The sequence below is a fragment of the Onychomys torridus genome, chromosome X, assembly GCF_903995425.1.
Source record: "Onychomys torridus chromosome X, mOncTor1.1, whole genome shotgun sequence".
Taxonomy (NCBI): domain Eukaryota; kingdom Metazoa; phylum Chordata; class Mammalia; order Rodentia; family Cricetidae; genus Onychomys; species Onychomys torridus.
Window position 1 is genome coordinate 94216805 of NC_050466.1, and position 23123 is coordinate 94239927.

Genomic DNA, 23123 nt, shown 5'->3' on the forward strand with positions numbered 1-23123 from the left:
AAAAAGAAACTTGCTCAACTGTGTTCATAGCAGCTATATTCATATTCATAATGGCCAGAAACTAGAAACAACCTAGATGTCCCTCAACAGAAGAATGAATAAAGAAAATGTGGTACATTTATACAATGGAGTATTATTCAGCTATTTAAAAAATGACATCATGAAATTTGTAGGCAAATTGATGGAACTAGAAAAAAAATCATCCTGAATGAGGTAACACAGACACAGAAAGATAAATATGGTACTTATTCACTTATAAGGGGATATTAGCCATTAAGCAAATGATAGCCAAGGTACAATCTGTAGAACCAGAGAGGTTAGGTAAAGAGGAGGGTCTAAGGGGTGCTCAGAGATCTCCCTGGAAGGGGATATAGAATAGCTTGACGGGGCCAAGACAGGAATGGGGGATCAGGTGGTGGAAGATGGGGTAGAGATGGCTGGAATTGTGTGGACATTTAGGGGTGGTATTGAAATATAGTGCAGTTGAAACTTTCTGGAATCTATGAGGGTGATCCTTATGAGGACTCCTAGTAATAGAGGATAAAAGTCTCAACTAGCCATCTCTCATAGCCAGGCAGGGCTTCCTGTGGCAGGGCTAGGTTGCATTCAATTGAATTGTTGACCAAGGGGGTCCCACTGAAATCCCTAAACAACCCTGGCTGTTTGCTGTGGGATGTCTTTCTGTATGTTGTGAATATGTGTTGCTCTGATTGGTTGATAAATAAAGCTGCATTGGCCTATGGCAAGGCAGCTTAGAGGCAGGCGGGAAATCTAAGCAGATATATGGAGAGAAGGAAGGAGAGGAGAGAGAGAGAGACATGCCAGCCACTGCAGAAGGAGCAGCAGGATGCCAGTAGACTGATAATGCCATGGCCACGTGGCAACTTATAGAATAATAGAAATGGGTTAAGTTATAAGAGCTAACTAGCAAGAAGCCTGCCATAGGCCATGCAATTGGTGATTAATATTAAGCCTCTGAATGATTATTTTATAAGTGGCTGAAGGACCACAGGGTGGGCGAGATCCAAGGAATGCAGGATGGTGGGGCTGGGTAGGACCAGAGAAAATTCTGGCTACAGTTGTTGCTAAGACAGAACTTAGCTCTCCAAAAACGGACACCAGGGTCCCATTGCTGAGGACAACACACAAACAACTCATTAAACATGGAGAAGTCGAGCTGGTGCCTGCATGGATCCCTCACCCCTACATTCTAGTCTCTTTGGTACAGGAAGGTACTCTGCAGGCTACTGAAAGAGAAATGTGGACACCAACCCTGCCACCTTTGACCTGCAATCTGTACTTTCTGAATAATATGCTAGGGTGATGGCACAGAACCTGTGGGAGTAGCCAATTAATATCTGATTTGACCTTAAGGCCCACTCCATAAACCAGAGTCTAGATATCCCAGAAACCTAGAGTAAAACCAACACTACTGGTCTAGAAAAAAATCAATAAAATAAGTCCTAATGATATTCTGCTATACGAGTATATATCCAGTCATCATCAGATTGGCTTCCTCCCAGCAGCGGATGGGAATGGATGCAGAGACCGACAGCCAGACATACACAGAGAGAGTCTAAATGGGAGGTCTCCATTAAATACCTCCCTTCAGAGCTCAGGGAATCCCATGGAAGAGGATGCAGAAAGATTTTAAGAGAACAAGGCCCTCTGAATCAACTAAGCAAGGTGCATATGAGCTCAGAGAGACTGAAGCAGCAATCACAGGGCCTACATATGTCTACATCAGGTCCTCTGCATACATGTTACAGCTATTAGCTTAGTATTTTATGGGACTCCTGAGTGTGAGAATGAGTGGGTCTCTGATTCTTGTGCCTGCTCTTGGGACTCTTTTCCTCCTGTTGGGGTGCCATGTGATAGTTTTTGCCTTATGTTTTTATTTTTATTTTGTCATGTTTGGTTGTCTCTTGGAAGCCTGCTCTTTTCTAATGATAGACAGAAAGGGGGTGGATTCAGAGAGGAGGGGAGGGGAGGGGAGGAGGAACTGGGAAGAGTACAGGGAGGAGAAACTATAATTAGGATATGCTATATAAGAAAAGAATCTATGTCCAATAAAAGAAAAATATATAAAAAATGTGACTTATTTCATTATCAACATCTACATCCTTTATAGTGTGTGCTTATTGAAGTCTTTTATAGTGTGCTTATTGAAGTTGTTTCATCTACTTTGACACTAATTAAAATCTTCAAAAATTAGTTTTTAACAAAATTGTTGCATTTTCTTTTGTTACTATTTTTCTCCTTTTTGGAAGTGAACCTTCTGACTCTGCAAAAATTCTTCTCATCTTTGCCTCAGGGCCCATTCATTACAAAAATCATCTTAGCTCAGAATGGGTCTGGGACCCCTACCTAGATCAGTTCTTTCTCTTTCTTTCTCTCTCTCTCTCTCTCTCTCTCTCTCTCTCTCTCTCTCTCTCTCTCTCTCTCCTTCATGAATCTACACATGATAAACTTTTGTTTCGTTGTTGTTGGGACAGGATCTCAAGAAGTCCAGGCTAGCCTCAAACTCATGATCCTCCTGCCTCCACCTCCAAAGTGTTGAGATTGCAAGTGTGAGTTACTGTGTTCAGCACTTTGGATAATTTGTTTGATTATTCCTTCATTTGAGACAGGTTCTTGCTATGCATTTCAGGCTGGCCTCACTCTAAATCCCACAAGGGCTGGAATTACAGGTGGGTGCCACCACATCAAGCTCTTACTTGGGATAATTTTAAAGTAATCCAAGACAGCCTGTAGTTTCTTTTAAACGTATTCTAATGTAGACTGCATTTTTTAAAATTACATGTACATGTATGTGCCTGTGCACATGTGTGCGGGTGCCTGTGGACACCAGAAGAGGGCATCAGTTCCTCTGGGGCTGGAGTTGTGGGCATATATGAGCCAATGTGGGTGGAAGGAACAAAACTTGAGTCCCCTAGACGAGAAATACTCTTCAGCACGAGCCATCTCTCCAGCCTCTGGACTCCACCTTTTGCATTTGTGGGTCCAGTACATCTGGTTGATAATTTGCATCCGTGTTCTCTGTTACTGAGAGCATAATATTACTTTTGAGTGCCTACATGTGTCAGGCATTGTGCTTGGCCCTGGAGGTTCCCTCTGAGCTAAAGAGGCACAGCCGGGCCAAGCCACAATGTTCTTCCAAACTAAGAATTGCTGCAGGAAGGTGCGCTCATGGGAGTTTAAGAGTACGGCCTCAAATTGCCCTGAGTTGTGGGGAATCTTGTTTACTCATTTTATGATAACCCTGAATTTGAACTTGCAGCTCAGCGGGGTCTCCAGCAGGAGGCGCAGCAAAGGCGCGGAAGGGTAGGATTGGGGGTTCAGTCACTACCGAGAACCTGGGAAGGCGGCCAGCGCCTGCTGCGTGTGAAAACTGCAAGCAACAACGCCATTTAATAGGCAAGAAGGAGGCTGAGCGCTAGAGCCCCAGAGGGACCGTGGGGTTCAGGTGAGGGGCAGAGGAGCAGGGGCTCGCGGCAGACAGGCACCTGCTCGCCAGGTCCTCTCCACCCAGCCTGTCGTCCTGGCTACCGCCAGCTCCCACCCTGACTACCGCTCTTCCTGATAGAGTATTTTGGAACAGGGCACAGGACAGAGCGAGGAAACACCTGTTTCCAACAAGAAAAGAGGTGGGGGGAAGCCCCCACCAGGCTTCCAATGGCCTCTCATCAAGCTTGCTCTCCTGAGCCTTGTAAAAGTGTGCCCAGAAAGCCATGGAGATCATTTTTCAAAAAGATCGCTTTCTATTTCTCACCCCCCGACACACACACACACCGCGCTTCTATGCCTAAACCACAGCATCTCTTTTTTTTTTTTAAGTCTTCTTTCCCCTCTGGGGTTTCCCGCTCCTCCCCAAACTCCTTAAGCCTCCCCCCCCCCCCCTCCCGGCTTTGGTGTCAGCTGGGACCTTAACCACTTCTCAGTCCTTACTGTTGCAACTGCATTCGGCTTCAGGATCTTTTTTGCTTCCTCAGCCCCTGTGGACCTACAGGTGGGGAGTGGGACTAGGGAACAGCGGAACAAAGGAACCGGAGCGCCCCTGTCCCGGGCCAGACACCCCTTCTGCAGCCTCTTATGGGCCAGAGAAGAGGGGCTCAGCGGCTGGAGGACGCCCTCCCCGAGCCCCGCTCTCAGGCACTTTCCCGAGGGGAGCAACCAGAGGATGCACGGGAGGTGGGGATGACCCTTGCAGCAGACCAACAGGCAGACCCCCCAAGGAACCGGCCTGCGTGGCCGTGGGCGCCGATGGCCTCCACGTACTGGGCTCCGTTATTTCATCAGCAGTTTAAGAAAACCTGCCAAAAGCAGTTATGCCTCACTGCAATGTGTAGCTTTTTCCTGCCATTTTTTTTTCATAATAAAAGAGGGAGTGAAGCTCGCTCGCTCCCCCCTCCACCCCCCTCTCCCAAAAAGAGCCAAATGGATACGAGAAGGGGGGAAAAAAGGAAAGAACCCACACACCAATCTCTGAGGGGATGCCAGTGAGGTGTGGCTTGTATTTAAATATCCAATATGTCAATGGAAGGGGAGTGGGTACGTATATAAAGTGCCGTTTGCATCTGATAGCTCCACGAAGCCAGCTATGAGAGGCCAGGAGAGATGGATGCGGAGGGGAAGCCGCACTTTAACTGAGAGCAAGGTCAGGAGCGCGCTGCCCCACGCTCCCCGCCGCTAAGAAGTTCCTTGGACGCGAACAGACGTGTGCTGCAGCTGGGCAGAGCACCGAGCCTAGCAGCGAGCGAGCGAGCGCCGCCGACCCGCCCGCGCCCGCCGCGGGGAGAGGCAGTTCGCGCCCCGCGGCCCCGGCTCGGCCCGCGCCGCCACCAGCCCCGCCATGGCGGAGGTGGGGGGCGTTTTTGCCTCCTTGGACTGGGACCTGCACGGCTTCTCCTCGGCTCTGGGGAACGTGCCCTTAGCTGACTCCCCGGGTTTCCTGAACGAGCGCCTGGGCCAGATCGAGGGGAAGCTGCAGCGCGGCTCGCCCACAGACTTCGCCCACCTGAAGGGTATCCTGCGGCGCCGCCAGCTCTACTGCCGCACAGGCTTCCACCTGGAGATCTTCCCCAACGGCACGGTGCACGGCACCCGCCACGACCACAGCCGCTTCGGTGAGGACGCGGCCGGGAGGAGAGGGAGGCGGGTGGACCGCGTACTGGGGAGCCGACGGCGCGGTACTGTCGCGCAGGGGCCCGCCGAGTCTCCCCGGGCCGGGTGCCGTCCGGGCCCGTCGGGGCGGGACGCGGTGGCAAGGCCCTAAGCCTCTCGGAGACCCGGGGGCCCCCGCGCCCCGCGACGCTCCCCGGAGGGGGCGGAGGCGCCTTGCGGTGCGGCCTCTTCCACCCGCTCCACCCTCCCTCCTCCGGGACCTGGGGGCTCCTCGTGAGAGCCCAACGTCGGGCTTCCGATGGAAGCAGGTGGAGCCCGGAGAGGAGCGGGAGTCCTCGCCTAGGAGGCAAGGGGACTGAGGCTGGCAGAGCCTCGAGGGTGGCAGGCCCATAGCAGCTGATTACTCAGAGCAGGAGCCTTCACGGGCCATGGGCGTGGTGGCCGGCGGCCCGCTCCCGGATTACTTTTATCTGGCAGGGACCCGGCAGCCATGGTACTAGCCATCCTCGGAATGGCTCTGCCCAGGGTAGGAGCCAATGCAGGCAGCACGACACGAGCCGGGTACCTGAAAATCTAGGAAAAACTCGTGTATCCATCGCATAAAGACACAAGTCTTGGGCATCTTTTGCTCAGAACTCCTTGCCCACGTGAGGAAACTGTCCTGAGCCCACTGTCAGCCCCAGAAACAGGTGTCCCTTGGGCCCTGGACAGGAAATATCTAATCTCCAGGCAGGATTGCCTCTGCCTGCCAGGAACTATACAGATTGTTCAGAGCACCCAGCTGCGTGCCTACATACAGAACTAATTACACGATTAATATAAACCTCGATCTGCGACGGAAATCTTTAGGTTTTTAAGCAAATGTATGTCCCTCTTCAATAATTTGCCATTTTTATTTTAAATTTCCTATTGTCTATTAAGCCATCAAATAGGTGCTGTGACAGTTACCCTTTCTCCCCCATCTCTCAGTGTCCCCTGCTTCCTCCCAAGGTCCTTGTAATACAAGAAGGGCATTTTCTATGCCTACCCTCAAGCAAAACATGCTTCATTCCCCCCCATCGTTCCCATCTTCCCATTCTACATGCTTTTCTAGAGCTTCATCTGGAGTGCTCAGTTTTTAAAAAGAAGGGAAAAAAGAGAAGAAAAGAAAATGGGGACGGGGGAGGGGGCAGACAAGGGCCAGCTTAAGGCCAAGCCTAGCAAACAACTAGGACCAGGGTTGGTCTTCCTTGCTGGGAGCAGGCAGGAACCCTAATGAGGTCTATGTCATCTTGGAAAAATGCACTCAAACAGAGCTGGAGTACAGTAGGTTGGGAGGGGTAATGGAGGGGTGCAGGTGTCTGTATAAACTTGCAGCAGGTCCTCAAAAGGGTGATGAGGTGGGGTGGGAGGAGAGGGAGTGTTAACTTGGCTTCTTTCCCTTCCATCGTTTGAGATTTTGCAGTCCCCTTTTGTTCTTCTTCGTAAGGAATGGGACTCCCACCCTGAACTCAGAGGCTCTCAGAAATGGCCTAAAGATATTGGACTGGTTCATATAGAAAAAAAGAAGCGCACATATGTGTAGGCATTTACATGCATAAAAGCAAAGTCGTGAAATGTGGGGCGGCGGCAAAGAAATCGGTGAAATTGTACACTGCTCCTAGCTGCTGTAAGTGTTAGTCTGACTGTGCGCCTGAGCTGAGCGCACTAATCTACAAGGTCAACATAAATTAGTAATAGGCTCTTGGGATAAGTGGTCTTTAATTGCCTCCCTAAAGACACATCTTGATTTCTTTTCATCTCCCAGACCTGCTAAGGGTGTTAAGTTTAAGGAGAAACCAAAGGAAGTCAAGCTGGCCGAGAAAGGGATGTTTGCACTGCTGTTAACTGGCTGCTTCAGTTTGGGTTTGGCCTTTTAGAAAAAACAAGCTTCTTGAGACCACCTCCACATCACCTTTCCTCCTTCCCTGCTTTCTTGGCAGTTCCGTGTATTTCCTGTAAAGGAAATGATAACTGGTCAAAGCTGTCTCTTCATAGCCTCCCCTGCCAACTTTCAAACACACTCTTACTCAGTTTAGCTTTTGGCACAGGACGAGGTGGTGGTTGAGTTTGCTCACACTCTCCGCCCTCTACATTTGAGTTAATCAGCCAGAGTATTCAATAAATTGAAACTTTAACATTCCATAAGTGCTTTAGCAGTCAACATTCCAGCAGGGTAAAGTAGGCCAGACTTAAGATATAAAATATTATAGATTTCTGCTTGGGGGGAGGAGGGAGTCTCTGAAGACCATGTAAAGTAAATAGCTATTTGTTGTAATTGGAGAGCAGGGCCCCCAAGGATTACCCTGGAATCCATGTGTTCTAAACAAGTCAGGCTGAGCCCAAGTGCAGCCCCGACTCCAAATAATAACCTGTTGGCACCGCACATGTTCCCTGCTCTCCATCTGCAGTCAGTCGCCAGGAGTGTTTCAGTCCCCGCCTGGCTGGTGGCATTTACATGAGGTTCACAGGGAGCCTGACATTCCTGAGGGGCACCTGTGGACTGACAGAGCAGGGCTTGGGAGCCAGACTGGAGGAGAGGCCACTGCCAGGTGGGATGGGGCAAGCTGCTGCAGCTGCTTTGGGGTTTGAGCGAGCTGGTTGGTAGTTGGCAAAGGGCCAGGGCAGCACTGTCTTGGCCCCGATGGGTCTGACAGCATGGCTGAGGGAACCAGATTAAATGACACATTAGCCAGTCATCCAGCTAGGTCCTGAAACAGTGGGGCCCAGGACAGATCCGTTGTGATTGAGGCCCTGGGGAGAGAGGTGTAAGAGGAGAAGAGTCTGGAAACTGTCAAGAAAATGCCAGAGCATGAGGTGGGCAGGTCAAGATGAGGCAGAGGAGATGGAGGTCCTTGGGCCTCGAAGGGGTAAGAACTGATGACAAACTTTGTCTACTTAATACTTTGCCTCAACACTTTGCTGTTAACACCCCTGTCCAGCTGTAGCTGGGAAAATATGAAAATGGCTTGTTTTCTCTCCCCTTTCGTGCTGGCTGGGATTCAGGAGAAGGTTTAGAAATATCTGTTCCATCATCATGTGCCACTGGGTTCCCACAGTCTGAATCCAACTAATAGGAAAGTTGGCAAAAGCAAATGATGCCCAAAGACAGCTGGGCAGGGATGATTCCAGCTGTTGGAGACCCCTGTTACTGGACACAACCCAAGCGACATCCTGTATGATCTGTCCTTTGGCATCAGGGTTCACAGAGAGTTGGAGAAAAAACTGTGGTGACTCAAATGGCCACACCTCTTGAGTTTCATGATTTGTTCTCACACCAGGACTCTGGAAGTGAGATCACAGGCTGCCCTCGGCTACTTAATGAGCTCAGAGTAGTCTGAGACATAGGATACTTAGAGAAAGGGGCAACTGCTGTGATTGGAGGCTCAGAGGTAACCTGCCGTAGCAAAGCAAAGAGCTTTAGTAGCAAGAATTGGTGTCCCTCAGAGTTTAGCACCCAGAACAGAATCAAAGAATGGCTTGGGATCTCCTTGCCAGATAGGCCACTCTACTTTGAGCATGCTCTTGTTTTTCCAAAGCCCGTTCAAGACACAGATGGACACAGAAGCCCAGCATGATCCTGCCAGGACAGAGCAGAGGGGTGGAGCAGTCCCTTCTCTCGTGTTAGTAACTGGATCTTTCTGAATACAGCCTACCCCCACTTTTGTTTTCTATTTTACACTAGGTTTTAATATACTTTTAATTGTTAAAAAGCATCAAAGTGTAATCCCAATGCCTAGGAGATGGAGCAAGAAGATCAGGAGTTCAAGGTCATCCTTAGCTGCATAGAGAGTTCAGTTTCCAGGCCAGCCTGAACTTGATGAGACCATGTCTCAAAAACAAAAACAATTAAATGATTTAAGACATTGTTTCACTATGTAGCCCAGGCTGGCCTCAAACTTGGAACCCTAACCTTTCAGCCCTGGGATTATGGGCATATGTCAATTTACCTGGTGTTTGCTTGTTCTTTTGTTTTGGTTTTGTGTATTCCAGACAGGGTCTCCCTATGCAGCACAGTCTGGCCTATTTTTCTGACTCAGACCCACATGTATTAGCGGTGCAAATGTATGCCTCCACCCCCAGATAATATTTAATTTTTATTTGACCTGTTTTACATTAACTCTTTGAAATTTTAATTTTTGTTGTGTGCATTGGGGAGGAAGGAGAAGCAGCAGTGCATGTGTGGAGGTCAGGGGAAAACTTTCAGGAGCCAGTTCTTTCCTTCTGTCACGTGAGTCCCAGGGGTCAACCTCATGTTGGAGGCTAGGCAGCCATTGCTTTTATCTACTGAGCCACCTTGCCAGTCCTACCTTAACTTTAAAAATGTGTGTGTGTGTGTGTGTGTGTGTGTGTGTGTGTGTGTGTGTGTGAGAGAGAGAGAGAGAGAGAGAGAGAGAGGTGGGGGGAATGAGTGAGGGTTTGGGCCAGGCATGTCTGCCACCCACAGCTGCACATGTGGAGGTCAAAGGACAGCTTGGGGAAGTTCTCCCCTTGTACCACGTGGGTTCCTGGAACTGAATTCACGTGGGCAGGTTTGGAAGCAGGTGAGCTGAGCCACTTGTCAACTCTACATTAGCTTTTCAATAATCCGGCTGACCACCATCATAATGAGCTAACTGCTCAATGGAATCCCAGAAGCCATTGCTATTTAATGCTCAATGGAATCCCAGAAGCCATTGCTATTTAAGTTTCACTGGGCCATACTCAACCACTATAGAGACAGACAGACTTACATATAATTAAAATACATGCAACATACTTGGGTACTGGGTTCAATGTTCAACACCCAAACAGAAAAAAATTGTTAAGTGCACAGAAATCCGAAAGTATGTACACTCTCAAGAAAATCCGTAGGGCTAGGTAGATAGTGGTGGATTACTTACCTGGCATGTGCAAGGCCCTAAGTTCAGTTTTGAAGTGGAGGGTGGATGGAGGTAGGATACAGAGATGTAAAGAGGGAGCTAGATGATGGGAAAGCTCTCAAACAGTGCATCTATGGTAAGGGGCCAGAAACTAAGGGGTGAAGTTAACTGTGTGCATGTGATGCTCACCCTCCTTGAACAAAACCCCAAACACAAACCTCTTGTGAAGCTCATTTAGGGGACCAAGGTGCAATACTTTCTTTGGCTATAATTATGCTTACTCTGATGGAGCAAGCTGGTTTTCCAACCTTTTGAAACTTCTTTGGCTCTTGAGTATCTCATCCCTCTCATCTGTGTGTCCTCTGGGGCTAAGGGAAGCTGTGCTCCTGTGTCCTCTTACAAGTTGTTTATTAAAGTGTTTAATAGTGGGTTGGGGATTTAGCGGTAGAGTGCTTGCTTAGCAAGCGCAAGGCCCTGGGTTCGATCCTCAGCTCCCCCCGCACCCCCAAAAAATGTTTAATAGAGCAGAGCCTCTTTCAGGGCAATTGAAGATTTGTGTTCACTAAGTCGATGGTTGGTTGGCCCCATCATCACGTCTGCCCTTCCTTCCTTCTGGCATATGGCATTCTCTTCCTGAAACCATCTGCACTGTGCTCTGAGAGCTACTAAGAGTCAGGAGCCTGATGAGACACATGATTCAGAAGTTCAAGACTTGCTGCACATGCCTGAAGACTAGAGGTCAGTTCCTGGAACCCATGACAGAGAGAAGTGGTTCCCCAAAACTGTCCTCTGATCTCCACACCCATGTGTCAAACGCAGTACACACAACAACAACAACAATAAACAACTGTTTAAAAGCTACTGACAATCAGAATAAGGGTAAGACTCAGAGGATTTAAATATGGAAAGCAGAAGATCAACCCTCAAGGCTCCTGTAGACTGGCGGCAGAACTGTAGATCCTTCTAATAGATCAGAATGAGCCATACAAACACATACCCCAAAAGCTACCATGATTGACTGACTACCTACATTGCCGGGTTAGCCACTAGAACTTCACAGAAAACTTCCCACTGGGGTTTTCAACCTGATTGCAGAATGCAGTGCCTCTAAGTTTTTACTTTAGCACTTGGGAGACAGAGGCAGAAGGTTAGCCTGGGCTACATTGCCAGCTACTTTTTCTCTCATTAAAAAAAAAAAACTTTATTACATTTATGTATTTATTACATTATGTATATATATGGTCTGTGTGGGGGTGTGTGGTGTGTGTGTGTGTGTGTGTGTGTGTGTGTGTGTGTGTGTGTGAGAGAGAGAGAGAGAGAGAGAGAGAGAGAGAGAGAGAGAGATATGCATGTGCCATAGCATAGTCAGTCCTCTGCTTCTATAATGTGGGTCCCAGGGATCAAACTGAAATCATTAGACATGGCAGCAAACACTTTTACTACCCTCTCAGCCATCTTGGCAGCCTCAAATTTCTTATCTCTGTGAGCTCAGTTCTTCCTCCTATGTAGAATATTTAAAATTTTACCTTTAATAATTGTACTTTTGCCATGAAAAGATAGCTAGGTGTGTGAGCTCAGGGTATGCTTTCAGACAGCTGTGTCAAGTTTTTGGCCTCTGCTAACAATGTAGTTAGAGGGAGGAATATCAATGAAGAATCTAGTAGGGCTGGTGGTGGCGCACGCCTTTAATCCCAGCACTTGGGAGGCAGAGCCACTCAGATCTCTGTGAGTTCAAGGCCAGCCTGGTCTACAGAGCGAGATCCAGGATAGCCAGAGCACCACAGAGAAACTTTGTCTCAAAAAAACCCAAACCAAACAGAAGAAGAAGAGGAGGAGGAAGAGGAAGAAGAATAATCTAGTTGTTGATTTAGTTTCTGTATCCCTTTACCCTCTTCATAATTGATTTTTTTTCTCATGGGATAAATGAAAACATTTTTCAATCTTCACCTCTAACCTTGTCAGTGAAAAGGACATTTCTAATTTCTTCCCTTTCCCCTTAAAGTTGCAACATCTCAAGTCGGTTTGGAGTCCAATACTACCTGCCAACTCAGCTGTGGCTCAACTTTAAATTCTCGAGAGAGGGCAGGAGATTGACAGGCTTGTCAGTTTGGGGCTGAACAAGCTGCGAATGCTTTCAAGCCAACTCTTCCCTCCTGCCATAAACAAGGTGGACGAACTTAGTGCATGGCCTGTGTGGCATTCGTTAGTCAACTACAGGCAGTTGACAGCCTTGTGCAGTTTTTAAGGACATGAGAGCTGAGAGGGTGAAAAATACACTCAGCTTAGAGGGCAGCGAGGGAATGCAGGTGAGGGCCAGGGAGGAGCATGGTGGCTTGGCATTGGGAACACTGCTTGGCCATTTCTTAAAAGTGTGGCATTCCACTGCACTGATGCCGTAATTATGGAGCATTTGTTAGAAAGCCTTCCCGTGGTTTCTTCACCCTAGCATACCTAAGAGGCCTGGAGGTATAGCCTAGTGATAGAGCTCTTTCCTAGCATGCCCCAAGTTCCAAGCCCTGCACCACAAAATAAAGAAAATCACAGGGTTAAGTGGAGGAAAGGATTGTTTCCTCATTTTACACATGGGAAAACGGGGACTTGGAGAGATTGAGCACTTTCTCTGGGGTTTTCATCTCTTGCTGCGAAGGACGGGTTCATCAGATGATCCTCCATGGATATCCAGGTCTACCTGTAGTTCTTGTTACCTAACCAGCTTTCTCCTAGCTCCATGTTAGTAACAGAATGGTGGTGTACTTCTTGTCCCAGGAATTCTGGAATTTATCAGCTTGGCTGTGGGGCTGATCAGCATCCGAGGAGTGGACTCTGGCCTGTACCTAGGAATGAATGAGCGAGGAGAGCTCTATGGATCAGTAAGTTTCAGCTTTTCTGTTTATCAGAGGCTATTACCGCCAGTGTTTGGACAGCCTAAGGCAAAGGATAAAATTGCTTATCTAGCACTTGAAAGCCCTTTTACGACCGTACAGGATTGGCGTCGTCTTGTTCCTGGCTGCTCAGGGCTATGCTCCATAACGCCTTTGCTTGTTCAGCCCTCCATCCAAACAAGGATTTCTGTGTTACGTTTGCTTTTGCCTTTTTCATCAGAGCCTGCTAGTGCTGTGATAACAGGAAGCCCTGCTGGTTTGTCAGTAGCCACTCAGGCTTTGGGGCATTAACACTTCTAAAGAGCACATCTTAGTTTTAATGGGTACCCAGAGCAGTAGCTGATGAGCAGGCACAAAATCACACACAGTGGAAGAGCCAGCCTTCCAATAAGAATTCTCAAGTTAGCAACACAGCACCCCCCCCCATTTCCAGATTGCTTCAGCTGAACCCCAAAGGCCAAATAACACCAACAAATGAAGAATGGTCTTAGGGACTGGTGACAGCCCCAACTCCTGCTAGGAATGGGCTGGCTGCAATACATTTTCTATGTTCTGGAAGCTAGCCCAGCACTGGGACATGGTAAGTGACTTTGCTGACTGACCTTAACCCTTTCAGGGGATCCCAGTATCCTGGCTCGAACCTTTGAGTCACATAGCATGCTTTCTGGCTGGCAACACCATGAAATCAGAACACATTTTTCTCTGACACCTAGAAGATAGGCCTGTCCCCAGCACTTGGTATCGGGCACCCCAGCAAACAGTATGGTGGCCCGATCATGTATGAAAAGGGCCAGAAGCAGGAAACCCAGGAGCTGCCAGCTTGAAGTAGCCAGATTGGAGGAGCTTTTCAAGGAGATCTTTTCTGAGCTTTCCAACTGACAGGCTGCTCATTAGGAGAGATCACAACTCACCTCCCATGCAGCTTTATATAGACCCATGGCCTTTGCCTGCCAGTTGATGTGGGTGACTGTAATCTCAATGCATTCAACATTATTAGCCCTAAGTAGGAAGTGAGCTCAGTGGGTGCCAGAGGGGCATTGGAAGGCCATAATAGAAATTCTGGCATTTAAAAAGCCAGCCAAGGCCAGCTCCTCCAAATCCCTTCTTTCCCTTCAGGAAAGATCACACTCAAAACATTTTGTGTGGCTCGTGAAGGAGGATGACGAAGATACAATCAGGAGGGTTTTGTGCTGCTTGGAAGAAAGATTCCCTTGGTCACACAGTGAGACAGGACTGAAATTTTCTGATCTTGATGTGCTGTTGCTATTTCAGGGTTTTTCCACCAGCAAACTGGGATGGGAAGAATAGTCATTTAATGGGCTCTGCTTTATTTTCTCACCCTCACAGAAGAAACTTACACGTGAATGTGTTTTCCGGGAACAATTTGAAGAAAACTGGTACAACACCTATGCCTCCACCTTGTACAAACACTCGGACTCGGAAAGACAGTATTATGTGGCCCTGAATAAAGACGGCTCACCCCGGGAAGGATACAGGACTAAACGACACCAGAAATTCACTCACTTTTTACCCAGGCCAGTAGATCCTTCTAAGTTGCCCTCCATGTCCAGAGACCTCTTCCGCTATAGGTAATGGACTTCTAGTGCCACCTCTGTGACCCATGTACTCTGTGGCCATGGTTGGCTCTGCAGATATATACTCGTAGCTTTTGAGTCCTTCCTATCAATTAGATAACAGAGAAGCACTTACTGTTCAACTTGACCCAGCTGTCCCCTTGTTCGAAGTGTATATCAAGGTTGGGTTATTTTGGGGAGGGACATGGGAGGAGGGGTGGGCCAGAGGGAGTCTTGTATATACTTTTTGCTTTACTCATGTTCTTTCCCATGAAGTGGCATGACAAAGAACAGGGGGGCCCCACTAAGGGCCAAGGCTGTCTTGCCTCACAATCTACCCAAATACTTTGAGGCGGGGTGCAAATGAAAGACCAAGGAATCTGCCACAGATGCTACCTACAGAGCTTTGAGAAAGTGTCCTTTGGACAATCCTAGGGGCTCCAGCCCTGCTGCAAGCCATCCCTGCCCTGGCTCTGCAGATCTCTCATTCGTCCGGACGTGCAGTTTTCTTGCCACCAAAGTGGGAGGTAAGGGGTAGGTTGTAAGGAAATGATATTAAAATGTAAGCATGGATACTGTGCATAAGGACAAACTATTTATGAAATGTATATGCTATTTATTTTATATATTTATTTATTTCAAAATAATTTTATTTTTAATGAGAGATGCTATGACTGGATTTTCATCAGAAAGAATAAGGTCCTACTGAAACAGGAAAAAATGAGTTATTAAAGGCTTTTATTGGCAATAAAATTGTCTTTATATTATAAACCAGTGTCTAATTCTGTTGATTTGTGCATTCAGTAGAAATTCAGGTTCTTTCTCTCCAGGTCATTAGAATTCCTGATGGCAGGCTCATGCAGCTTGGGCTGGGTGACTCCATCATCCAGTGTGGCAGCATTATCTAGGGGCCTTCTTCAAGACCTAGCACACTTTTCTGGTCCTATGACTTATTGGAACTTTAGGAAGGAAGGCCTCAACCAACAGCTCTTAATGAAGCTCCCATTTGTAAACATTTAGGATTAGGCATAGAAGAATCTTCCTTAGGGACTTAATGAGGGCCCTGAGCCCCAAGGGCAAAGATGTAACTCGTGGGACCTTTACTTCAGATGTGAAGGTAAAGCAATGTAATATAGTAGTCAGCAAGGAGAGGAGTTTTTGAGCCAGTCAGTTTCCCTTCAAGAGGATATTATCCTTCTGGCTGTGACCACCCCCAGCATCTCTTGCCAGGCTCCTCCTAGAGTACTCTGGGAAACTGTCAGCACATCCCCTTAGAGCAGCAGTGCTCAGAGCTCATGGTCTCTTGCCTAGCAGCTTCACCTGGCAACTGCTCAGAGATAGAAATCAGCAGAAATCTGGGGCATGGCCAGACACCTTGCATGGTATCAAACTTTCCAGGGAACTCCTAAGCATAGTATGATACAATTTGAGAACTAACACCCTAAAGAGACTTTGTTTTTGCAACCAAATGGTTCATAAGTGAATTGATTGGATAGTGTTAGTCCAGAGAAGGAGGCGTACCTCAGAGCACTCTCCCTGATCAGTCCTAAGGTATCTTGTCTTCAAATCCCTGGACTCCTGACTGGTGTTTCCAGATATTGGAATCAAAGGGAGAAATGTCTTGTTGAGCGCATGAACAGTATGAAGGCCTGGTGGACAAAGGTTTAGGATCTAGGATAGTTCTTCCTCGATTCCATCCCCAACACTGTCTCCAGAACCATAGAAAACCAAAACCAAAAGAGCTATAACAGGTCACCCAAATTTAGGTGTCCAAAAGAGAAGCCACACCTATGGTGATACATATCTGACATACCAAATTTGACTGTGTGGTGAGAGCTTTACTGAGGGCTGGTACTCTAGCTCAGTGGAAGAATCCTTACCTCCCATTCATGGTTCAATTCCTAGTGCTGGAAAAAAGTTATTTCAGGCTGGGTGTTGGTGGCACACGCCTTTAATCCCAGCACTCAGGAGGCAGAGGCAGGTGGATCTCTGTGAGTTCGAGGTCAGCCTGGCCTACAGATTGAGTTCCAGGACAGGCACCAAAACTATACAGAGAAACCCTGTCTCGAAAAACCAAAAAAAAAAGTTATTTCATGGCATGAATGATCATTAACTAGCATGCTGATTGGTGGATTCCCCAAGGTGGACATTTCAGTGGTCTAGGCTTTCTAGGGTGTTTTCCAATAAGGATAATGTCTTCTTTGAAGAACCAACAGGATTAAGGAAAACAAAGAGATGTTGTTTATGTTGGACTATGAAAAGGAGACACTATCTGTAAAATTCTCCAAGATTAAAACCCAGCTACATTAAAAAAAAATTACGAGCTTTTGAGACAGGGTATCCCTATGTATCCCAGGCTGGCCCAGAAACTTGCTACATATCCTGGGCTGGCCTCAAATTCACAGTCCTTCTGCATCAGCCTCCTGAGTGCTGATGTGTGCACCACTTCACCTGGGTTATCATGTCAGTAACGAGCATCAAACCTTGATGGTTGGTTGGTTGGTTTGTGTGAGACAGGGCTTTGCTATGCTGTCCAGGCTTGGCCTCAGACTCCTTTGAGCAAGTGGTCTTCCTGCTTTAGCTTCTTGAGTGCTAAGACTACAGATGTGTAACACCACACCCAGTTTTCCACCTTGATAACCGTGATTTTTGTTTGTTTGGATTGTTAGGTTTGTTTTTTGTTTTGTTTTGTTTTTGTCTTTGTTTTTTGAGACAGGTCTCTATATAGCCTAAGATTGCCTTGAATTTGATTTAGGGCTGAGATGACATTTAATCCTCTTTTCTCTACTTCACAAGTGCTGACATTACAGGCATATACCGTCATGCCTGGCTGCGCCTTGATTTTATTTTTTTAATTCACTTTTATTACTCTATTTATTTAGCATGTACATGTATGTATTTGTATCTGTCTGCCTGTAGGCATGCATGTGCCATGTGTGAAAGTCAGAGGACAATTTGCAGGAGTTGGTTCTCTAATTCTTCCATGTGGCACCTGGGGATTGAAATAAAGTTGTCAAGCTAGACAGCAAGTACCTTTACCATTGAGCCGTCTCACTGGCCCTGCATTTTGGTTTTAAAACCTAAAATTTACCTATGCTATCTAACAGTGTTCAGCTACCTAGAACTTTTGATGCCCAGCCACAGCTTGTGACATCTTGTGAGATACATGAAATCTGCTGTAACCAACAAGAGAGTGACATTTCTCTGTAAACAGGGCTACTGCTACTTAAATGGGCCCATTAGCTCCAGTTTGGAAAGACCAGGGGTACCAGTTTGGAAAGAGCAGGATGTGCAAAAAAAATGCCATATCAGTGAGACAGGGAAATCCCCCAAATGCCAAGTCAGTCCTTCTTCCCTCTGGATAGAAGTAGAAGAGACAAGACTAGAAGAATGCCACAGCAGGGGCTTGCTCTTGGTGATCACCTCAGGGGGAAATCAATGGGGCATGTGGATAGAGACTAGTAATCCCAGCTACTCCCACTTTCCAAAGGAGAGATAATTTCTGGAAATGGGAAGGTAAGACACATGAGCTAGCACCACACCATCAATCAACAGCAGATGGACACCATATCCCCAAAGTGCTGAAACGGTGGGTTATGTTGCACTAACCTAAAGAGAATTCTAGAAAAGTAAGCTCTGCAACCTGGTCTTGGATGCAACCATGTAAGGAGACCACATTTTAGTCGTTTCTGCATCCCTTCCTCATGGTTAGGACATTCCTGGGGCAAAACAAGCACTTGTGAAATCTTGAATAAACACTATTTAGTTGAAAGAATGAATAAGCAATTGAGTAAATGGGCAGAGCCATAGATGCCTCCTATAGCATATATCCATGTCTCTGTATATATGCATACATATGCTACAAATCCTAGGTGAGAAAGAACTTAATAATCTGGAAAGAACAGAATAATCTAGAGTGCTATGTCAAGTTCTAAGTGTACCTAAATAGGACTGTGACAAACGAGTGTGTCAAGGGAAAGATAAAGGATTCCCTCTCACTGTAAGTGTTTAAGCAGAGACTAGACAACCACTTGACAAGAATATTGTGTCTAGTGTACACAGGGTAAATACTAGATAAATGGTAGGATGTAGTATTAACTTACCACCTACTTATTCTGCAAGGCTCCCAGAAGTCTCCTGAACACCAATTTTGGTCCTAGAAAGAATACATAAGACTTAGAAGTGCTGCTCAATTGCTTTGCCAAGGAAAGCAGTGATGATCAGAGATCTCCAGCTTGGAGTTCATGAGATTTTTAATGGTTCAAAGAAGACCTCCTGGGCCTGAACTCCCCAAAATAATATGTCTGCATGTCTATAGTACAATGTGACTTAAAGAGCCTCATCTGAGCTCCAGATAAGTGGAGTTTACAGTGCCTGCTTCTCGTTTCTCTTCTTGGGTTGCCAACACGGCTAGACACAGCTCTGCCAATGTGCTCATCAGGCACTGTCACTGCCACACAACCTCCAGGGGACCAGCTATTTTCTGCCCAACAATCCTGGCTCCTGTGGTCTTCATTCCATCTGGCAGTCTGAAACACTCCTAGCTCTCCAACACCTTTACATTGGTTCAACATGCACCAAGCATCCTCAGTAAACACCTAGTACAGTTGTCTAAAGACAGAGTCCAGGGCCCTACGAAAGACTTCCTAAGTCAAAATGTCCACACTTTGCTCCTAGCCAAAAGGTGGAGAAAATATGTAAAGCACAATTTGCAAGTAAAATGATTTTTCTCCGTCAATAGTTGTCAGGATTTTGTCCTCAAAAACAAGCCCTTATACCCTCAAAAATTACTTGGAAAACTGGGAGCAGTGGTACATGCTCCTATTTGTATAAAATGATAAACCTACACATTAACATAAGTAATATTTAATAAAATGACTACATTTTCAACAATTCAATTAAGAGTGATAGTATTTTACATTTTCCACTCTTTGGTGTTTCTTTTATCAGGAGGTGTGTGTGTGTGTGTGTGTGTGTGTGTGTGTGTGTGTGTGTGTGTGTGTCAGAGGGCTACTTTGCAGGGGTGGGTCCATTTGCTCCTTTCATCTTGTTTAAGGCAGTGTCTCTCTTGTTTCTATTGCATCTTGTGCTCCCAGCTAGCTAGCTTCCAGTTAACTCTGTCTCTGCTTCCCATCTCACCACAGGAATACTGGAATTACAATGCACACCACCAAGATCAGGGGGTTTCTTACAATAATTCTTTGTATGGAACTTTGCTCATTAGGCCTGCTTAGCAATCGCTTTAACCTGCTGAGCCAGCTACCTCCTTGGGCTCACAACATACACACACACACACACACACACACACACACACACACACACACACACACAGAGGCATTTCAAGACACGGTTTCTCTGTGTAGCCCTGGCTGTCCTAGAACTCACTCTGTAGACCAGGCTTGACTCAAACTCACAGAGATCCACCTCCCTCTGCCTCCCAAGTGCTGGGATGAAAGGCATGCGCCACCACCACTTGATCACAACAGATATTTTAATGATTAATTTTTTAACATTGTGGTGATTGCTTTAGATGGCCCAGGTTAAACTCAGTGGGCCACTAAACAAAAAGGCATGACCATTGGAAAAGAAAGGAGTTTGACAGGGGAGGGGGGAAGATAAGAGAGGGTATGAGGTGAGAGGAACCAAAATGCATTATGTCTGGATGAAATTGTCAAAGAACAAATTAATTTTTAAAAAAGTAAGAAATAAGAGATGATTTGAGAGAAGCATCTTTTCTCCTTGGACATTTGATGGAATGTTCCATGTGTGACATAATCTGTAGAGAGAACTGAGTTGTGTGAGCTGTGTAAACCGAGGGACCCACAATTGTGTTCCCTTTCCCCCTGTCAAGGCTCAATTCTGCAGTGGTTTCAGCAGCAAATAACCAGTTCCCACTTTGACAAGAACTCACAGCATTACAAAAGTTTACAGAGCCCCTCTCTTCCATCATTTTTTCCAACTGAAAATTACAATGGCAGAATTGAACAGATGCTCGCTCGCATCTGCCCCTGCATTCAATGTGTTGCTATATGTTCTTTTGGCTGAAATATAGAGGAAACTCCAGCTAGTTTCAAAGATATGTAACTGGAAAAGAGAGGGCCTCACTGACCCCCAGGACTCCTTGGACAGTACTTTGAGAATCAGTGTTCTGTATGGTTAACACGTCCCCCAAGTGATTCTTATCATGAGAATGGGGCGTGAACATAGCATTGGTTCAGCTCCATTTGCCTCCAGCTCAGCTCCAGCCTGTTCTGCATCAAGTGCTCTTTGGTCTCTGTGGATGAGCCTCCCTCACGTTTCACAGAAGATGTGAGCCATCCAATGATAGCTTCCTATCACTGTGTGTGTGTGTGTGTGTGTGTGTGTGTGTGTGTGTGTGTGTGTGTTAATTTTGGTTTTATTTTTTTCTTTATTGAAAATTTCATTTTATTGTGATAAAATATACATAGCAAAACCTGCCATTTTAACCACATACACACAATGGCATTAATTACACTTTCAGTATTGTGCAACTGACACCACAATACTTCCAAACCTTTTCATCACTCCAAGCAAAAACTCTGAAACCATTGAGCAATATCTCCTCATTACCCCTTTTCCAAGCCAGCCCCTGGTAACCCCTAATCTACTTTCTGTCTCTATGGATTTTTTTCACTCTGGACATTTCATATAAATTGAATTTTACAATGTGCAATCTTTCATCACTGACTACTTCTCTGTAGTTCAATGTTTTGAAGTTACATTCATTTTGTAACATACATCTTTTTGTGTGTGTTTGTTTGTCTTTCGAGTTTCTCTGTGTAGTTTTGGTGCCTGTCCTGGATCTCATTCTGTAGACCAGGCTGGCCTCGAACTCACAGAGATCCACCTACCTCTCTCTGCCTCTTGAGTGCTAGGATTAAAGGTGTGTGCCACCACCGCCCGGCTGCATTCCTTTTTATGTTTGAATAGTATTCCTTTCTAAGAATATTCCATATTTTATCAGTTGCTAGGCATTTAGGTTGTTTCTACTTTTTGCATATGCTGAATAATGCTGCTATAAATATCCATATACAAATGTGTGGGGATGGTTTCATCCTCTTGGGCATATACCTCATAATGGTCTACTCCAAGAGGAACAGCTTTGCTTTGAAAGGCTGCTCCATTTTGTATTTATACCAATAATGCATGAGACTTCCAGTTCTTTCTTTTATTTTCTTTCACTGCTTAGATTTTTTTTTTTGAAACAAGGTCTCAATATATAGCCCAGGCTGGCCTTGAACTCACAGTCCTCCTGCCTCAACCTCCTAAATTCTGGGATTACGGGTTTATGCCAGCACACCCAGCTGGCCTCTAACATCTCTACATCCTAACCGCCACTTGATTCTCATCATTTTTTTTTTTTTTTTGGTTTTTCGAGACAGGGTTTCTCTGTGTAGCCTTGGCTGTCCTGGAACTCACTCTGCAGACCAAGCTGGCCTCAAACTCACAGAGATCTGCCTGGCTCTGCCTCCCCGGTGCTGGCATTAAAGGCGTGCGCCGCCACCACTGCCTGGTGCTTCTCATCATTCTTATAGTGATACTAATTAAGTATGAACTGGCATCTCATTATGATGTTTTGAATTAGTACTAGTTTTAACTGACAAATTGTAATTGCATATATTTATAGGATATAATCTAATAATTTGATACATATGTACCATGCTGAATGATTGACTAAGGCTAATCATCAACATATTAATTACCACACTTATTTTGCAGTGAGACTTGAACATATAATGTTTTGATTGTTTCTAGATGTATTAGTTTATTTTATGTGTACAAGTATTTTGTCTGCATATATGTATGTGCATCACATGTGTGCTTGGTGCCTAAGGAGATCAAAGGGGGTATAGAATCCCCTGGAGCTGGAGTCGTGGAGGGTTGTGAGCCACCCTGTGGGTGCTGGGCAGCACACTCAGCTTCTCAGCAAGCACAGTGAGTGTTCTTAACTGCTGTGCCATCTCTCCAACCCCAGGCATTGTTTTGAAATATTTATTATTGTTCATTATTATCATCGTACTGCACAACAAATTTTAAAAAGTCTACTTTAATGTTTGCATCCTTACATCAATTCCCATTCCCCTCCACCCCCCAATGACCATCATCCTAATGCTGTACCTTGAAGCTTGACTTTTTTCTGAGATGGTCTATATAAGCAAAACCAGGTGATATTTGCCTCTCTGTGTCTGCCTTATTGCACTTAGCATAAAGACTTACAAGTTCGTCATGTTGTCACAAACATCAAGATTTCTTTTTAAAGCCAGCTGTAGGGGCACATACCTTTAATCCTAACATTTAAGAGGCAGAGGCAGGCCGACATCTGTAAGAGTTTGAGACCAGCTTGATGAACATAGCTAGCTAGTTCTAGGCCAGTCAAGCTACACAGTGAGACCCTGTCTCAAAAACAACCAAACACCCCTACCCCCCCCCAAAAAAAAGGAGGGTTGGGGATTTAGCTCAGTGGTAGAGCACTTGCCTAGTAAGTGCAAAGCCCTGGGTTCGATCCCCAGCTCCAGAAAAAGAAAAAGAAAAGAAAAGAAAGAAAAAAAAGAGTGAGAGAATTTCTTTTTACAAACTAATATTCTTGGGGCTGGGAGTGTGGGTCAAGAAGTAGAATGTTTGCCTTCACATAAAAGCAGGCA

At 46.0% G+C, this 23123-nt stretch overlaps 1 protein-coding gene across 1 annotated transcript; it reads left to right on the forward strand.

The window, feature by feature from the left end:
* Window positions 1-4588: 4588 nt before the first annotated feature.
* On the forward strand, window positions 4589-15230 carry Fgf16 (fibroblast growth factor 16). Its single transcript, XM_036173870.1, has 3 exons — window positions 4589-5126; window positions 12771-12874; window positions 14234-15230. The coding sequence occupies exons 1-3, from the start codon at window positions 4853-4855 to the stop codon at window positions 14477-14479; spliced, it is 624 nt and encodes a 207-aa protein (XP_036029763.1). The 5' UTR covers window positions 4589-4852; the 3' UTR covers window positions 14480-15230.
* The last annotated feature ends 7893 nt before the right edge of the window (window positions 15231-23123 follow it).